Raw genomic sequence first — 18,480 nt, forward strand, 5'->3', positions numbered from 1 at the left:
TATTTATTGTTTGGGTGGTGGAATTGGGATAAGACTAATATGCATTGATGCTAATTCTAAATGGTTATATACTGGCTCGAATACATGAGTACATTTTTTGAATGTGCTGATGTCTATGAAAGCATTTTCAGTTCAGTTTGGTAATATTTGAAGCAACTGTTTATCTCTTATCAGAAGTAAAGCAAATGGTTCTTCCTACAAATGAACAACCGGGTACAAATAAGCAATACAACAATAATTTTAAAGAACATTAAATCACGTATAAGTACATGCAATTCTATGAAATAATGCACCTTTATTCGTTTGTAAATAGTAAAGATCACCAAATAAAGTATTAGCTTCACAATAACTAATACACCGCTTTGTCTTTGGTATTGACAATATTTCTCTCGTATTTGGAGTTAGAATCACAAGTAATAAACGATATAAATGTATGTATGTATGTATGTATGTATGTATGTATGTATGTATGTATATGGGAGTGTGTGTATGTATGTATGTATGTATGTATGTATGTATGTATGTATGTATGTATGTATGTATGTGTGTATGTATGTATGTATGTATGTATGTATATGGGAGTGTGTGTGTATGTATGTATGTATGTATGTATGTATGTATGTATGTATGTATGTATGTATGTATGGGAGTGTGTGTGTATGTATGTATGTATGTATGTATGTATGTATGTATGTATGTATGTATGTATGTATGTATGTGTGTGTGTGTGTGTGGATGTATGTATGTATGTATGTATGTATGTATGTATGAATTATCATGCTAATACAAATTATTTCATATCTCTTTTACGGACACTTTATAAAAACTTAACAGATAAGTAATAGTATGTACAACATCATTCTATAAAGAGAGTTTACAGAACAGACCATTACGTTCCCCTTCCATACACAACTGATGATGTATGAGACTGTTGTTTTGAAAAACAAAACAATTATGAGTGTAATAAAACATTCGCGTGTTTAGTAACATATACATATGCGTATTATTTCGAATATTTTGTTTTAAACATGTAAAAAATAATTGTAAATCCTTAAAAGACAAAATACAGAGTTTTAGCACTAAATCTCTGCGTTGACGTAGTGATATCTGTGTGTAAAATATTGGTGCCATTTTTTGAGGATTTGGTTCTTCATCGCAAGGGGGTCGGAAACAATGAACCGTTCGAATGAAGTAAGACCTATCTGAAAATCTGTCCTTGTCGTATGTTTGGTGCCATACCATAAATGATATATTTGATATGGTATATTTGATCAATTCTCTTTGGTCCATTGAATATATTGATTCAATTTATGCACTTTAATCATACCAACAGATTTATAAAAATATTTGATATACTTGAATAATTATTGTCTTTCTGGTTACATAAAATATAACTACATGGTTTTAACTGCACGGGTTTCCACACATTGAGATTCTTCAAACTCGTACAATATATAGATGTAGTACATTACATATCCATAGGGATGGAGACTTGGTCAATCCAAGGGGCGTTACAGACATATTGGTGTTATGAAATGCTATTTCCCATTATATATAAACATTTAAAGACTATACCTTTCTTATCATTTTTTTTAAAACTATAAACATTTAGTGTATTGTAATATAAGAATAATGACGTCATTCAAAATGCTTGAATTGCAGCGCACGATTTTCTAAAGTTTGTAATTGTTGAAACTGATACTTTTGACAAATAAAAGCTACATAGTGAATCAAAATATCATGTATTATATTATTTAAATCATCATGTACCAGAGAACCATTTATTTATTTATTTAACAGATGTACTTTCTGCAATGTTCATTTTTCACTGGGTGTTTGCGATACACATTGGTAATGGACAGTATGTATTCTTTCCTGTTTTAATCTTATTCTCGGCAATTAATTGTGTCTTTTTAAACGTGAAATATTTATCTATGAAAATAGCTAGTTATATAGCATACCCCTTGTTTTATCAAGATTAGATTTATCAATACCTCAAATGAAACCGTGTTATTAAGCAATCTAGATTTATTTATACGTATGATTTCTACATATCTCCATTACTATACGGTGACAGACTGTTCTCCTTTCTCAAGGTCAGCTTGAAGCTCTCTACATTGGTCGTGTACGTGCTGACTCTTCTTAACGGCCCTTCTTCTTTTGGCACAAAGTGAATACACGGCAGGAAACGAAAGACGTACTTGAAACCATTTCGAAACTTGGCGTTCATCCAGCAGTACACGAATGGGTTGTAAACGCAGTTGCTCATCGCCACCCAATGCACAGCATAGTAAACCAGCTTGATATACTTAAAAGACATAATTTCTTGCTTGTGGTCGACCAGCAGACTGAAGGTATGGATTGGTAGGTAACACAGAGCAAATATGATCACAATCAGAGCAAACATCTTCACCAACTGTTGAGAAAAACAAATAGAGAAACTGATGTAGCCAAATGGATGGGAATTGAGGATTATACTTCTTCTACCTGAAAATAAATGTACCAAAAAAAACCATGCAGACCATGTCCGTTTTTGTAACTAAATAAGTTGCAAAAAACTAAGACTTTTGTAAAACGTTTGTTACTGTACCGTACGCAAGGAAATAATTTATATGGTAAAAACAAATAATCACTATATCATGCCAGTCTGGATATGTCATCATGCATACATAATGTTAGTTTGGTTATGAATTTTTATTCTTGAATGCAAATGATTTCCTGTCTTTAGTGTTTACAATTTACTCTCTGTCCTTACAGGTTACTGTGAATTAAAGTAGAAACAAATCACAGTAAAGCTGTTTTAAGGATTAAATTTCCAAAATAAACAACACCTCCTTGTCATTCATAGGGTCAATAGTGTATATATATATATATATATATATATATATATATATATATATATATATATATATATATATATATATATATATATATATATATATATATATATATATATACATAACACGATTAATACATAATACAAATTGAATAACATTCTGTTTACTATTAGCTACTTATAACAAGAACTCAGTAAGCGGCATTCATTTATAAAAATCACAGCTTTTGCTAAAAATTCTCATACTACCCCACGAATATCAATCAAACCATAGCTATGATCTTTGTATAACTGCGAACAGTCCAACCTTATATCACAATATACAAAAACTGTATGGTTTTCTCATGACCTATTTATACTGCAGAAATATTTATATGTCTGTAATAAAATCCCAACAGACGTTACAGAAAGGATAGTGCAATTATTGAGGTATTATTATATTCGTGCCATGCACCACACGGTGTGCCAAAGGTTATGACCTGTACTGATATGCAGTAACAGCTTTTCCAACTATGGTGTTGTGAAATCCAGCAGTGTCCTTGTATAAAGTTTTTCCAAGGACAATTCAATTAACAACTTTTAAAAAAGGTAGCATATAAGACACTCGTGTACAGCTCAGCATGCATACATTTTATAGACAACAAAGAGAAACCGATATTACAAAGAAACAGTCTCCACATATTTCCCTTCTTTACCAAATTATGACAATTATCTGTAGGGTTCGATGGACGGGATTTAAAGGAACAATGTTGTAAAATAGTCTACAGGATTTCACTCTCAGATACACGAACCAATAATATCTCTTTTGGGTATGGCATCATGTGTTTTCACGTTTGTACATATATATATATATATATATATATATATATATATATATATATATATATATATATATATATATATATATATATATATATATATATATATATATATATATATGCCCTCATATCTGGTCCCAGCACTGTATCACTATACTTTGTATTACTGATCGAAGATATTGCTAATGTCATTTTGAAAAACTGGACCTTGGAATAAATTCAGACAGACAGACAGACAGACAGACAGACAGACAGACAGACGCACATACACACAGGCACACAGAGACAGACTGAGACAGACAGACAGACAGACAGACAGACAGACAGACAGACAGACAGACAGACACATCACTAAGACATAACCTTCCTTTACGGAAGGTAAAGGTTTATTGCAACAGATAAGATAGTTGGAGCAGAGTATTGATTTTTTTTCTAATCAGCTCGGGAAGATAAACATTAATTTTCTATATAATTGCACTTGATGCCACCTTTCTTTGTACATCAATGAAACGATTTTCATAGGTTTGTAATATTGCCTTGGGATTGAAACAACAGTCATACCGACACCTTTTCACCTTTTCAGCGCAAATAATCGATTCAGTCATGTTTTAAACGACTTGGATAGGAGTAAATGGACGACACTAGAGTCGATCACACATAAAATAATCAGAAGCCATTCATCAAAGAGCGTTATCGGCCTACAGGCATCGTGACTTGTAACGCCAGACTTTAATTACACGACTAGTGGTATGGAAATACACGTGAAGCGGCAATGACGACTTTCAATGGTATAACATACATTCACAACGAGGGACTTATCGTTTTTCCTTTAGGACTAAAAGTGATAATGACTAAATGATTTGTGCCCCGTTAAACATGCAGTGAAAGAAAACATCTACTTTAAGCGGTGCTAAAGGTATTCACCAGGTTATTTAAACCCGTTCTCGGGGGGCTATTATAATTTGATGAATGATTCGACATTGTTCTCAAACACTTTCTTCTGACCTTTAAAAATGAAGCAATAATATCAATTATTTAATAGTATACTAAATTTCACAAATTTGATTCTGATTCTGTTGTCAATGAAAGTACAATGGTCCAACGAGATCAACGAATTGTATTCAATGCAAATTGAGGAAGGTTGTAATGCTATAACAGTGTTATACGACTGTATCTAGATGTATTTGCGACGACGTCTTGAAACTACACTCGCCTTGGTATGAATTGCTTAGCGTAATAGATTAATCATAGCAGACGCATCGTCGTGACTTGAATGCACTTGGTTACTAAATATATGATATTAGTTTTTGAAACTTTATAAGTCGCTTGTGGCTATTATAGTTCATATTTAATTACCATTGGTATTAACTTGAAATATTCGCCAGGCGACAGCTGCCACTGAATGTGTTCATATGGTAGTTACGTAAATGAAAATTCGTGAATTAAAATTCTCGGGGAAACTTATACTGGCGTTGTCTGTCATTACGGGTGTCTGAAAATTTGAAAGTATGTTGATGACGGTGTCGAAGGATAGCAACCAGATCATACTTATTGCAGACGAGGTTTGACAATGCAATCGGAATAGATGTGCTCTTGTTACATTGCGAATCGGTGTTGGGAATGTAGTAATACATACTAGTACCAATTAAGTCGTCAAGCTAAGTATAGTTCTTATTCTTAGTTGTCCCGGGTATTAAAACAGTAATATACGAATATCAAGTATGGACGAGCTGATAGTAGCATACAGGTCAACTCGCTACCACAATCCGTTCCTGGTGACCAAGTTGTTAGAATACCGTTATAAACAAAAAAAATAACAAGAATAAGAAGAAACAGTTAAAAGTTACAATCTACCCATTGTGGCATGACAACAACTCCAATTAGATACAACCACTACTGTGAGTTACACTAGTATGTAGATTAAAAGATGGACTTCTGTCGAGAGACAGAAACAATAACTTGAGAGCAGAGGTTTATTAGTATTGAATAAGCATAATATCCAAAAATCTTTAAAACGATAATTGTGTGTAAAAGAAAGAACGTGGAATTAATACAGTGGCTTTGTCTCAGATTCTCTAAAATGTATCTTTTCTGAAAAAAGGTAGTTGAAACGTATGACAGATGGTATTCTATAGGGATTAGGGTCTTTCTTCCAAGGGTTCATACAATCCATAAGTGTAAAATCTCCACGAAAACATCACGGTTTATGGATTCATAGGGCAAATATAATCTCCGATCAAAAGGAAGAGAATTGTGAATTCTTTGATCCCAAAGTAATAATATAGCCGTGCGTGTGTGAGAGGACTAATGCTGAGATTTCACGCTGCCGCCGTGATATTTCCTCAGTATCTTGAAATTTGTTAAAAAGGTTTACCATTGAGATACTTAACAAGGTAATTACACAGTATATCGTATTTGTTGTTATATGTGTTGAGGAGTACCAGGGGAATCGGTTGCTTTTATGACTATGACATTGAGGTTAACAATGTCTAAAGGTCAGTAATTTAACATTTTCAGAATCTCTCAATGACGAAAGCTTTCAACAATAGTAATAACTTAGATTTGTTCTGATTGGGAAGGCTGTGGTGCGTCTCCCGCCGAGCTTTTTTCTTCAGATTCGTAATCTGGACATGATTGAAATAATTATTACTGTATGTAGCTAAGAAGTACGTGACTACATGAATTTCAGTTTGAAAAAATCTCAAAAGCGATAAACTTAATGTTTCCGACTTAAAAAGTTAGGGTTTTTTTTCTGTCTGATTATCAAGGAAGGTAGACTTGGTTTGTTATATACACTACATGGTAACTTTTTAAGTTCGAGTCTGGGTGAACTTGTTGACACGTTTTCTTCGTGATTGTAATTATACATCACTACATTGGATATATTTTCTCAATTTGTCCGTTCATTTTATGAACATATATATGAACATATTAAGGCACCAGTTTCGAAAAATATGTTACGAAATAAAGAAGGGAAGGTCAAAGGTTCAGGACTCGCGAATTTTACATAAACTTTTGCATAAACATGTTTTAGCTGGTAAAATTGATAAGAAGCTTCGACACTTCACAAATAAACTATTTGTGTGTCTAAACTAATATTGTGGCTGATGGTACAGAAAAAAGCTGAGTAAATACAGTTGCTGAGCCTTGAAAATACGACCAAATACATTTGATAGTTCCTTTTATCTGTAGCGAAAGCCTTCACAAAGAAATTGCAGGGTGAATAAATAGAGAGTGGAACAATGAATAAATGCTGATTTTCCCTTACACGCGATGGTTAGTGTCATTGAAGAGTGAGTTTCGGATACAATATATAACAATTATCTATCTAAGCTTTCACATACGTTGGAGTTTAATTCTCAGTTACAATTTAAAAACCCCGGCAATCAGACAGAGAAACGTGCTTGTACAGAGGAATCAGGGCAGACAAAGCGACAGACATAGGAAAACATATATGTATGCAGCTTAACAACAAATTATATACAGCTATTTGCGCATGTATATATGTTACATTATATGTATATATATATGTATATATATTTATATATATATATATATATATATATATATATATATATATATATATATATATATATATATATATATATATATATTATATATACACTATACACACACATTAAATCTGTGTATTGATAACGTTTCATGTATCATTCTCTGTACCCAAGCATTCTGAGCATGCCATGCCATCGACTGCCGTGGAAAATTGTGATGCAATGTAGCGTTTCTACAACGAAAAGCACTTTAATACTCAACTCATTTCGGTCTTAAAGAAGGTCAACTTAAACTAAACATTGACTTGGGCGCATTAAGGGAGAGACAAAATTCAAGGCTTAGTTCTGAACAAATTACCATTAGTATTTTGTCGACAACTGACGTCGAAAATTGGTTCAAAACATATGACCTGCAATAATGAGTAGTATATAGTCTAATAACGAATTTGGACAGTAGTGCTGATTTTGCATGAAAAAATGACTAACGGTCGTATTGAGATGAGGTAACCGGTCAAAGAATATATATATATATATATATATATATATATATATATATATATATATATATATATATATATATATATATATATATATATATATATATATATATATATATATATTATAACAAGTGAGCTATTAGTGATTATTGAATCAGATGCCAAATTTGCCATTGATAATCAGTACTATCAAAAAAGCGTTCATTTTTACATGTAATAAATTTTACACAACAGTGACGTTACCGAGTAAATCCGATTTCATATAACCTGTCAATATTTTACACAACACATTTACCATACAGCTCGTTCAGTACAGAGCATATGCAATTTATACATTCATCATCTAACAGTTGACATTTATCATATGGTATCTTTGTCATATGATATATTTGTTTAAAGGTTACCAGATAAAGGTAATGGTAGATAACAAACTAACTTAAGGTACGATGAGACTGCCGTATGGCGCCCAATTTCAGATAGCAAGACGAAAATGATACGATTTTACTCATCTGATTTTTGTTAGAAATTCATGTCTTCTATTTCAGGCTTTGATAATCAAAAGTTAATACGATCGCATTTTGCTTACTTAGGGATTTCATTCCATACGTATTTTGTCAACGCATCTTAATGTTGCTGTTGCATCAATCAAACTTGGTAAGAAAAAAAGTGCATAGATACTTTGATAAACGTGATTTCCAGGTTATCATAATTGAACATCTTCGCGGCAACTACCTAAAATACTATATCTTGAAAATGGAACCCTTCTAATAACCAACTGAATTAGTGAAATAGACCCTTTTCTGAACAGATTGTATAAATTTGTCATTTCGTATGCCTGCTCGCTGGGATAATAATTGGATAATTTACAAAGGAATCGATCAAAGTATCAACACATTCTAGTGCCACTTGTTAGTGTTTTATAATTGCTTACTCAGCAAATTCGTCTATTTAATTCTCATGATGATTTCCTTAATCATACAATAGCATAAAATAAAGTAAGCATTCATGTCGTTAAATCAATTAGAACATGGAGAGTGGAAACCCCATAAAGGCTTGTCAAAGGCGTGCAATCCAAATACAGGTAGTCAAACTCTGTCGTATTCGTGACCAAATTATGTCGATCAAAGCAATCGATTCTTTTAATGATCACTTACAGAAGTTTGAGGAACACACTTTCTCACGGCCATGAACATGTTTTGGAATGTCATTTCGTCTGCAATTTTTGAATATTTCATAACCAAATTCATGTCAAAAGTTTGGGTAGCGTGATTGTGATTTTTAATGTTCTATCCATAGACTCGACCAACATTTCAATAGATATCTGTGGTAGGAAACAACAACAACAACAACAACAACAACAACAACAACCACCACCACCACCACCACCACCCCCACCACCAACTTTCTCCATGATAATTTTGGAACTGTTTTTTAAAGACCACGAGAATATCTCTAAAAAGTATATCCTAAGATGATGCAACAGACTTCTACAGCATCTACGAACGAATGAACGCGTGAACGAACAAACGATAGTGGTATTTCTTTCTCCGACAGGATGAAGAATATGTCAAATGTGAAAAAATAGTCCCTCCACTGAGATATAGTCACCTTTATATATGTCATTGTTTTCATAATGAAAAGAAACGTTGTTGTAAGTAAGTTCATATACGGGATAAATTCATCGACATTACGTCCTATAATCATATGCGTTATACATATCCATCGACATATACTCATACTTTATAAAATTCTTCAGTTTGCCGTCTTTATATTGATGCAAGACATGAAACATGTCATTCAACACAGAATATTTTCTCTGAATTGCAAATATTCTACAAAATTAAGCCCAAACTGCAAGGTAATGTCAACGCCATTTATTTTGGAATGTCATTTCGTCTGCAGCGATACGACATGAGGCTAGCAATTTTTGTTGGATGGAAAGGCAGCGTGTCTATTCGTGTGACTGTTCACGTTGCTACACATTACATGCACAACATTTATACATGGGAAATTTAAACTCTTTCGAGCATAGGGTTTGCCAATAGAAATACAGCCTACATTACCATTACCACACAATACCGGGATAATCGAGTTGTAAAAGCAAAATTACGTGACTATTTGAATATGCACTTTATTAGAACGGTTATGGCCTTTGATTTCGTAGCTCCTATAAACGTGCTTTTATTTTCTACCATATGAAACTTTTATCGACACGTGCTTTTGGAATGGTACATTGAGAGACTGGTCGGCCATTCACATATCTGTGTGACTTTTGGTTACTAAATTAGTACTCAAAGAACGACGCCTGCTATATCTCAAACTCACGACCCACACACTCAGCCGGCATAATCATGCACGTAGTATTTGTATTTGCGATATATTATTGATGTTGGTAATGTGATCTATGTCTAAGTTACTTTTATCAGTCACAGAAATGTGACTAATTCAAATTTAATATGTCTATAGGCATATACAAACAGGCAGGCAGTCTGGCGGGGGCAGACAGACAGACAGACAGACAGACAGACAGACAGACAGACAGACAGACATAAAAACACACACACAGGCGGTCAGACATATATATATATATATATATATATATATATATATATATATATATATATATATATATATATATATATATATATATATATATATAATAAGACATAAGCAAAATTGCTCCTTGGGGTATAGAAACTAGAGTGTTGCAGATTATGTGATACATCTCAAAAATAAAAAATACGAGGTATACATCTGAATGTAAATTATTTTGATTAATACAGAGCACAGGGAATTTCCAAGTGTGAATCCTCGAGCTCCCTATTATGACAATGTAGTTATGACAAAACCATGGTATTTGCCACTTGACGCAACACCACCACCACCATCGCCCAAGCTGTGTAATAAGCAAGCAGATTGTAAAGCATGGTAAGAATGTCTATGACTGATTTCGCTACTTGCCTACACATTTTCAACACAAAGTCAGTTTTAAAATTCTGAGAAGAAATGATCAAAATGAACTTCAATCTTGAATGATATCACTGAAGACTCTTCATTATGCCGAAGGTCTTCTGAGGTATGTCAGTAATGGGAAGAAAACTTCGATTGTTCGTGTTTCGCACTCTTGTACCTCAACTTGTTGAACTTTCTGTACACTGAGCTGCTTCCTTGACAATTCCTTCCCTCTATTTCGGCCTATGTTGTTCTGATTCTGATTTACAGATGCTGCATTTCATCATGTTGGATTAGAGATGACTTGAATTCTTTGGATTTCTTCTTTTTGACCCTTTTACCCTACCTTCATGTTGGGCTCAGAACAAGCGCATTCATCCCCAAGGATATGATTTGATAACCATCGACCTAAAAGTTGTAGCCAAGTTTATCTCTGCTCAGGACATCAAACGAGGGACCTTCCAAGGTAATATCTTCATCTGAGTGTGTTTTGTTTAGTCACCCGAGAGATAAAAGTGGTCTAATTCCCCATTATTGCTGGTATATGTTTGATATGTTTGAGCAGCGTGCAGAGGAAATTTGAGAATGGTTGATCTTTTGTATTTTAAATTAGATTTAAAAGGATTGTACCTGATTTTAGTAGTAAAGACTCACGTCCTTAAACCTGTACTAGCTGCAACATAGACATTTTTTGTACCTAACGAAACATGTTGCAGCTTGTATACACCTTTAAACTATACTATGCTAAATGCCTCGTTTTATGCATCTGTAAGCGTCGACGTCATCACCAGTTTCTGCACCACCACCACCAGCACCAGCACCATCATCATGACCACCACCACCACCACCACCATCACTGTCATCATCATCATCATCATCATCATCATCATAATCATCATCATCATCATCATCACTGTTAGCAATTATCAATGTTGCCATCTTGGGACAATGGTGCTTATTCGTTGCTTTTTCACATTCTTGAATGTTGAGTATGCCTACTTTTTGTTTCACAAGGATGACATTTGAGGAATTTGTTCGAATACAGGACAACAGCATCAGCTGTAACCATGGTTTTGTAGTCCTTTCACTCTATCGTTAGACCGATCGATTGCTAGGACAGCTTTTCTAAGGCAGTCCCGTCATGTCTTCAAATGCTGTGGCTAGTGGTCTAAAATTGAACGTTATAAATCTAAGCAAAGTAGACTCACTAACGGAGATGAGCAGTTTTGCTACGGTCCATGAACTTCTCTGGGCGCGTAGGCAAACCTGTCATGTTCTTATCTTGTCAAAACAACTCCTGGATTTAGTTAGAGCGATATTTCTCTACCAGATGTCAAGGAACGTGGTTCTTACATTCACCTGAGTCTAACAAACCTTGATAAAGTAGAAATCCTTCTTGCTATGTAGGAGACAACTAATGAACATAAGGTTTGTAGAGGAGCTGTCTTTTCAGCTAGAAGCAGATTGATACCCTTATAGGTTTCATTGAAAACATCTCAATGATGACGCGGCTGTCTGGGTTGTTTCCTAAGTTGCTGATGATCTCTGGAGAATGGATTTTCTCTATGAATCCGTTCCTATCTCCAGAACCTGTCTCTAGTTTTATGCGTTAACCAAATGCTATGTAGGATTTTTCTTTCTTTCTCCATCCATCCATCCATCCATCCATCCATCCATCCATCCATCCATCCATCCATCCAATCATTCGTTCATTCATTCATTCATTCATTCATTCATTCATTCATCCATCCATCCATCCATCCATCCCTTCCTTCAGACAAACAGACAGATAGACACACAAACATGTACAATCCGTGGCTATTCACGGCCATCATTAAAATCCTTTCTGGTTTTGTTTGTGTATTTCCTTTTTTCCAAATACTTTTGTGTCTCACTAAGATGTAGTACATTGATTTCTAAGACATATGTGAGGCAGTGTCTCAATGAATGATTTTTTTCATTCAACAAAGCAATCAGTTCACCTGGCACTTTTGATTGATAGTTGTTATTGGTGTATAATTGTTGGGTTATACCAGTATGTTTACTCAAGTGTGCATATCTTCAGGGCATGTTACACTTCCAAATGAAATCCCCATACAGATGGAAAGGTACAACTCGTAATTTCATGCCGTGGTAATATCCTTGAGAAATCAACTGTCTCATGAAGCTTTCCTTAATTAATAAACTAGTTGCATTCCATGCTCTCATATTGTCGTTCAATCTACCTATTGAAGAAAGACAGCATACCTGACCTAAATAATATTTCCGCGCAAACTGCAAACTAAACATAAGTGTTGCAATATTGGAGTAAACAGCAGCAAATTGTTTAGTGGGAAATGAGTGTCAATCATTTCAATTCAATAGGAATCTGAAAGCATCATTGCCACAATGCCCTGCCCATATCCTTCACGTGGCGTATTGAAATTGAATGCACGCCATTATGAGGAAAATGCTATAAGATGTGACAAAGGGGACAGAGAAAAACAGACGTCAAGTGAAGAAGTGTGCTTGATTCTTTTGGATACGCATATAGAAAGTGGCATGAGATCAAGCAAAACCAGCTCTGCATGGTATTTTCCCACAGTACATATGATTGTTTGATCATCTCAATGAACTAAATGAATATAGTCGATGAGTTCTTTAAAAAAATTTTCAATATGCCAGTTTAATGACCTTTTCTGGAAAATTTGAAAAGAATTTAATAATGGCAACATAGCGACCGATTGTACGTACGTACGTACGTACGTACGTACATACATACATACATACATACATACATACATACATTCATACATACATATATACATACATACATAAGTCAATTTGAAAAGGAAGCGTTTGGTATTTGAATTTTTTCCACTCAGGTAGAAAAAGATCTTATAAAGAGGAAATGGAAAATATGCTATTATAGGAAAGAACGAATTCTGATATCTGTTCTACGCCGATCTTGGTTATGTGTACTGTATATGCACCAACAACCTCTGGGGAAGGATTGACGTCCGAAACAGCAGCCTTTTATGATTTATTTGGACTGAAGACAAGCATTCAATCACTTCGTTATTCAAGTCCTAGCAGCACTTTACACATTTTTATAATGCACTATAATAGTAAGCGTTCGCGATCAATTTTTTTCACGGCTCCAATGTTTAATCTTAATGTAAAAATGTGCCATGTTCTGTCTGATTATGTTATGTTTTCATTTCATTTCGGAGCATCGAAGCCTTTAGGAAAAAGAAAACAAGTAAGAGAGACCAAAACGGGGTACTTTTAAAATATCGCTTGAAATAGCTCTGCCAGCAAAATTATATAAAATTAGAATCAGTGGTTACAGCAGGTAACCCTTTGTTCAAACATCAAAAATAAATCTACTCTTAATCCTTACCTGTGTTGTATAGAATTTGGATTATGAAAAAAAAATGCTGAGTGAGATTTTGTATGCCTTCTACATTTACAAGAATAAATCTGAGAGTTTATTGCCGAACCTCCCTTTCACAGAATGTCCCATCTTGCAGCAAGCAATGAAATACAAACTGAAGTATATACACAGAAACAGAGGAATGAAAGCTTGTCTTGTTTGTGTGTTCATGGCGTGTAACCGTCAAAGAGAAGTAGATAATTCTATTGGCGTAGCTTACAGGTATACATGCAGTTAATTCATCTTCGTGGTGACCTTTAACCGTTTCCCACTCTAGCGATAATCGTTCGCCCACGCTTCATTCTTTGTGTTCCATTATTCTCTTTCCTTCTGCCTCCCAACTGAACGTCATTCCATAGTCTCCACTCAGGCATAAGCTTGTTTCCAGAGCAGGTTTCGTTTCGACGTCCCATCCCATTTCAACTGTCCGTGAGGCATAATTTTCTTACAACTCACGCCATTTCCTTTGCTGCTATAAACTCTCGTTCACAATGTTAACAATAAAACATCACTGTTGGTCAATATATCACACATATATAATCTTGACATGAAAATTTCAGTTATTTTTGAGCATTTCATAATTTTTAAAACCATTTTTACTGCCGTTGATGGATGATAATGGTGTATTGGTGCCCTGTAAAACGAAATCTTCAGTCGCTATATATATAGATAATGAACTTGCAATTTCTGTAAGTCACTTATGATAACTCTTCTATTAAACGTTCAATGCATGTAAATTAGATGCACCTTTCACGTCTGTTTGCACAACAGAAATCTATTATTTGTCAATGTGTCATGTTGTGATCTTTTCAAAACCAGTTTCGTCGCTGTATCCTATCTTCATTTGTACAAATTGGTTTGATTTCTAAAAAATGATTTCCTTTTCAAGAGGAAGGTCCCATTATGTTGATATACTGAGTGATGCTGATGTGTCAAACAGAGTGATTTGAGTAACACCCCCACTAAGGGGTTAATTGAGATAGTGATTACAATAACAACACGTCGACATCAACACAATTAACATGGACAGTTGGATATGTATTATTGTAATATTATTTGGTAGGATAAATACAGGAATCAATGTGACACCAATTTAGCATTGTTTGGAAAACACAAAAATGTACATTAGTCTGACATCCTAAGAGACATTTAGAGGGATATGGTGTTTGACGAGGAAATCTAAAGACACTAGAAATGTAAAAATAGATGGGTTTAGATGTGTTAATACACGGGACGCGGTGTAGAATATGTCTACATTGTGATGTGAACTTTAGAAGTGAACACGTAAATGTTACAGTAGCCAAATCATTACGAAGACAACTTGGAGGTAAACTGATACAGGCGACAACAGGTGTACTGAGTGTGCGTAAGATAGATAATTCCATGTAAACATCGAACATGTATGTCAGTAGATATAAAACATACGGCGCTAACTAGTTTAATTAGAACTTTCAACATATCAAACAAGTCGACGGCCTCCCAAATGACTCCAAATTCCAAATCTGCCACAACGGATTTATACAGGGGAATTGATTTCAGAGATGTTTTATGCTTCTTCAGAATACTGAATATAGCTCTCTCTCTCTCTCTCTCTCTCTCTCTCTCTCTCTCTCTCTCTCTCTCTCTCTCTCTCTCTCTCTCTCTCTCTCTCTCTCTCTCTCTCTCTCCTCTCTCTCTCTCTCTCTCTCTCTCCGTATATTATACATGGCATTGCGCATAAGTTACCATATTTATTATACTTGACTCAGACATAAACGCTATTCTGACTGATTTTCAAATGTCAGAAATGACTGATTTCCAATGTCATTTCTTGACAATTTAATTACCATCATGCGCAGATGCCAATGTAGATAGAACGTAGTGTGATAGCTATCTATGAATGGTGCAAACAATCACTCTCAAAGTGGATACCGATAATATTTGAGGGAAGCAGAGAAACCAAACAATGACATCAAATCGTCTTTGAATTGGTCGATGTACAGATTACTAAGATAACGAAATGATTAACGACCTCGGTTAACGACACTGTCTGACTTGGAAGGAAGAATCACAGAAGAGACAATCACCCCGTGACAACGATATTTGTAATCACAAAGTAAACCATGTGATTGTGCTATTAAATAGTTGTCGACTTTCAAACCATAAAAGAAACTTCACCACGAATTGAAGATACATCTCTAATTGGGATGAAAATTGAAATGTCCAAGAACTACTAAACAAAGAAAATGTATAACTCAATATAGGCGGTTCTGAGTTCCTTGTATAGCCGTTGTGGTCGTCTCTCCTTTTGTACACGTCAGTCGTTTATATTCATATCTTACGAAATAGTCTATAACAATCTATACGATCACACGGCGTAGAATGTCTGACCCTAATCACATTTCTTTGCCTCGCTAAGTATAAAGCAGAATTTACTGCTTTTTGTCTTGAACTTTGCTCTTTATGAGTGATTCTTTATACTTAGTGAATATCGTAGCATTCAACCGTTATAGTTTATGCTGTGATCCAAATGATCAGTAATTCATAACAGTTTGTAACACTCGAGCTCTTATCCCCCTTGTATCTAGGAACTAAAACCAACAGCTGATATCACTTACAATGTTACACTATGATGGATAGGTTATGGGAAAAGTGTATCTCTACGGTAAATGCATTTTTTGATAGGGGTTCTGATACCAACTGTATATGAAATAATTCTAACTAAAGAAGCTAATCTTTGCATTTAAGATCTAATGAATGAAAGTTATATATAGATTTTCAAATTAATTACTCCTCGTTACAATGCGCTATGAATGACTTTCATAATGTACTTATACTTGGCAATATGAAGGCTCAACAACATTTCCTTACGCCGTAAATGCAACTATTGTTTGAATTTAAGTAATTGTATGAAGATACAATCTAATTAGGGGAATTCGTTATCAATTCACAATGGGACCAACCCATCATTGTCCGTGGTTTATCTTGCAAGACGTAAATCAAATGAAAAGACTTAATCTATCGTCACTTTAAAACGTTTCACTGCCCCAAGGGAAATTCTAACAACGTTTAGTATGCAAATTTTGCTTAGGAATAATTTCACTGCATTATAATTCTCAACCTCAGATAACCGCCAATACTTAACATTTTTTTTTAGAAGTATCTATTGTTAGACTCTTCATATGTCAATGTATTCTAACTGAATATTGTAAATGTGAATAAATGCTGCCATTGGAACGGTTTTTTTTTGAAAATGTTTTGTTACGTACAATAACTTACTCGTAATATGGCACACCCTGAACAGTAGTGCATCACTTGTGGGTAAACGTATTTTTGTGACTGTATACACGATAAATAAAATCAAACAGATTTTTGGATCCGCACCCAAAAATAAGAGCCCTCAACGGTGATCATGATTGCCATCCTGTTTTTGTACTACTTATTGGTAATATTGACCCTGTTTACATGCACAATGCTTAATTATTGGTATTTTAAATATTTTCAGTGAATATATTGTGGTTGTCTGATCGAAAAATGATACTCCGTTTACAACTAGTGCAGTTTTCACATGGTCACAGATTCAAAAGCTAGCTTTTTGATATTCATTGAAATATCCAGATACATACCTTTTTCTTAGATTCCGCTTGGCGAGCATCTCGATGCCTTTCTCTTTCGCCAGGTGCTTTTCTCCCCCAGATGGCATAACCGATGATGGTATAGGTCACGAAGAGAACAGCAAGTGGTAGGAAATATTGGACTATCATTAATGCGATGGTGTATATTGTTCTCTGATTTGGGCTTTTCCACTTTTCTTCGCATGAAAGGGCAGATGACTGTTGCGGTGACTGCAGTTTGCTGTTGATGGCTGCTGGTAGGCTGAGACTACTCGCTAGTAACCATATTATGGCAATAACAACAATGGCTTGGGTTTTCGTCATCCGTGGTCGCAGTGGGTGGATAATGGCAACATACCTGTCCAAACTGATGGCAACCAGGGTGAATATACTAATGGACACCGATACCATCTGTACATAATTGACCATGGCGCACATGACGAAGCCGAAGGGCCAGTGTAAGTGAACTGTGTAATAGAATGTTAGGTTCACACATAATACCGCCATGAGGAAGTCACCAATTGCTAAATTGACGATGAAGTAGTTGGTGACGGTTCGCATACGTGCATTGCCCAGCACGATGTAGCAGACAATAAGGTTTCCCACGGCTGCCAAAAGGGACGTAACGGCATATGTAATCCCTAAGATGATTTGCAGCCATAGTGGTTCGATGTAAAATTCGATTGGTGCAGGAGTGGTTTCAAGTGCAGTTGTGGCATTGTCCGTGTACCCAGCAGTGCCGAAATACAAGCTTAAGTTAAACTGAGCGACCATTGATGGTTTCGTACTCGCCGTCATCTTTGCAATGAATGTTCTCTCTCAATCTACGTCGCCACTTGGAAATGTATGTTCTTTCG

The 18,480-nt window shown here is 34.9% G+C and overlaps 1 protein-coding gene across 1 annotated transcript; it reads right to left on the reverse strand.

Moving 5' to 3' along the window:
• Positions 1-1,937: 1,937 nt before the first annotated feature.
• Positions 1,938-18,421, reverse strand: LOC144452057 (RYamide receptor-like). The gene is made up of 2 exons (XM_078143067.1): positions 17,636-18,421; positions 1,938-2,416 (listed from the first exon to the last, which is right to left on the reverse strand). Exons 1-2 carry the CDS (start codon positions 18,419-18,421, stop codon positions 2,048-2,050), a joined length of 1,155 nt encoding a protein of 384 aa, XP_077999193.1. The 3' UTR covers positions 1,938-2,047.
• Positions 18,422-18,480: the final 59 nt, after the last annotated feature.

Source organism: Glandiceps talaboti, chromosome 22 (assembly GCF_964340395.1).
Source record: "Glandiceps talaboti chromosome 22, keGlaTala1.1, whole genome shotgun sequence".
NCBI lineage: Eukaryota > Metazoa > Hemichordata > Enteropneusta > Spengelidae > Glandiceps > Glandiceps talaboti.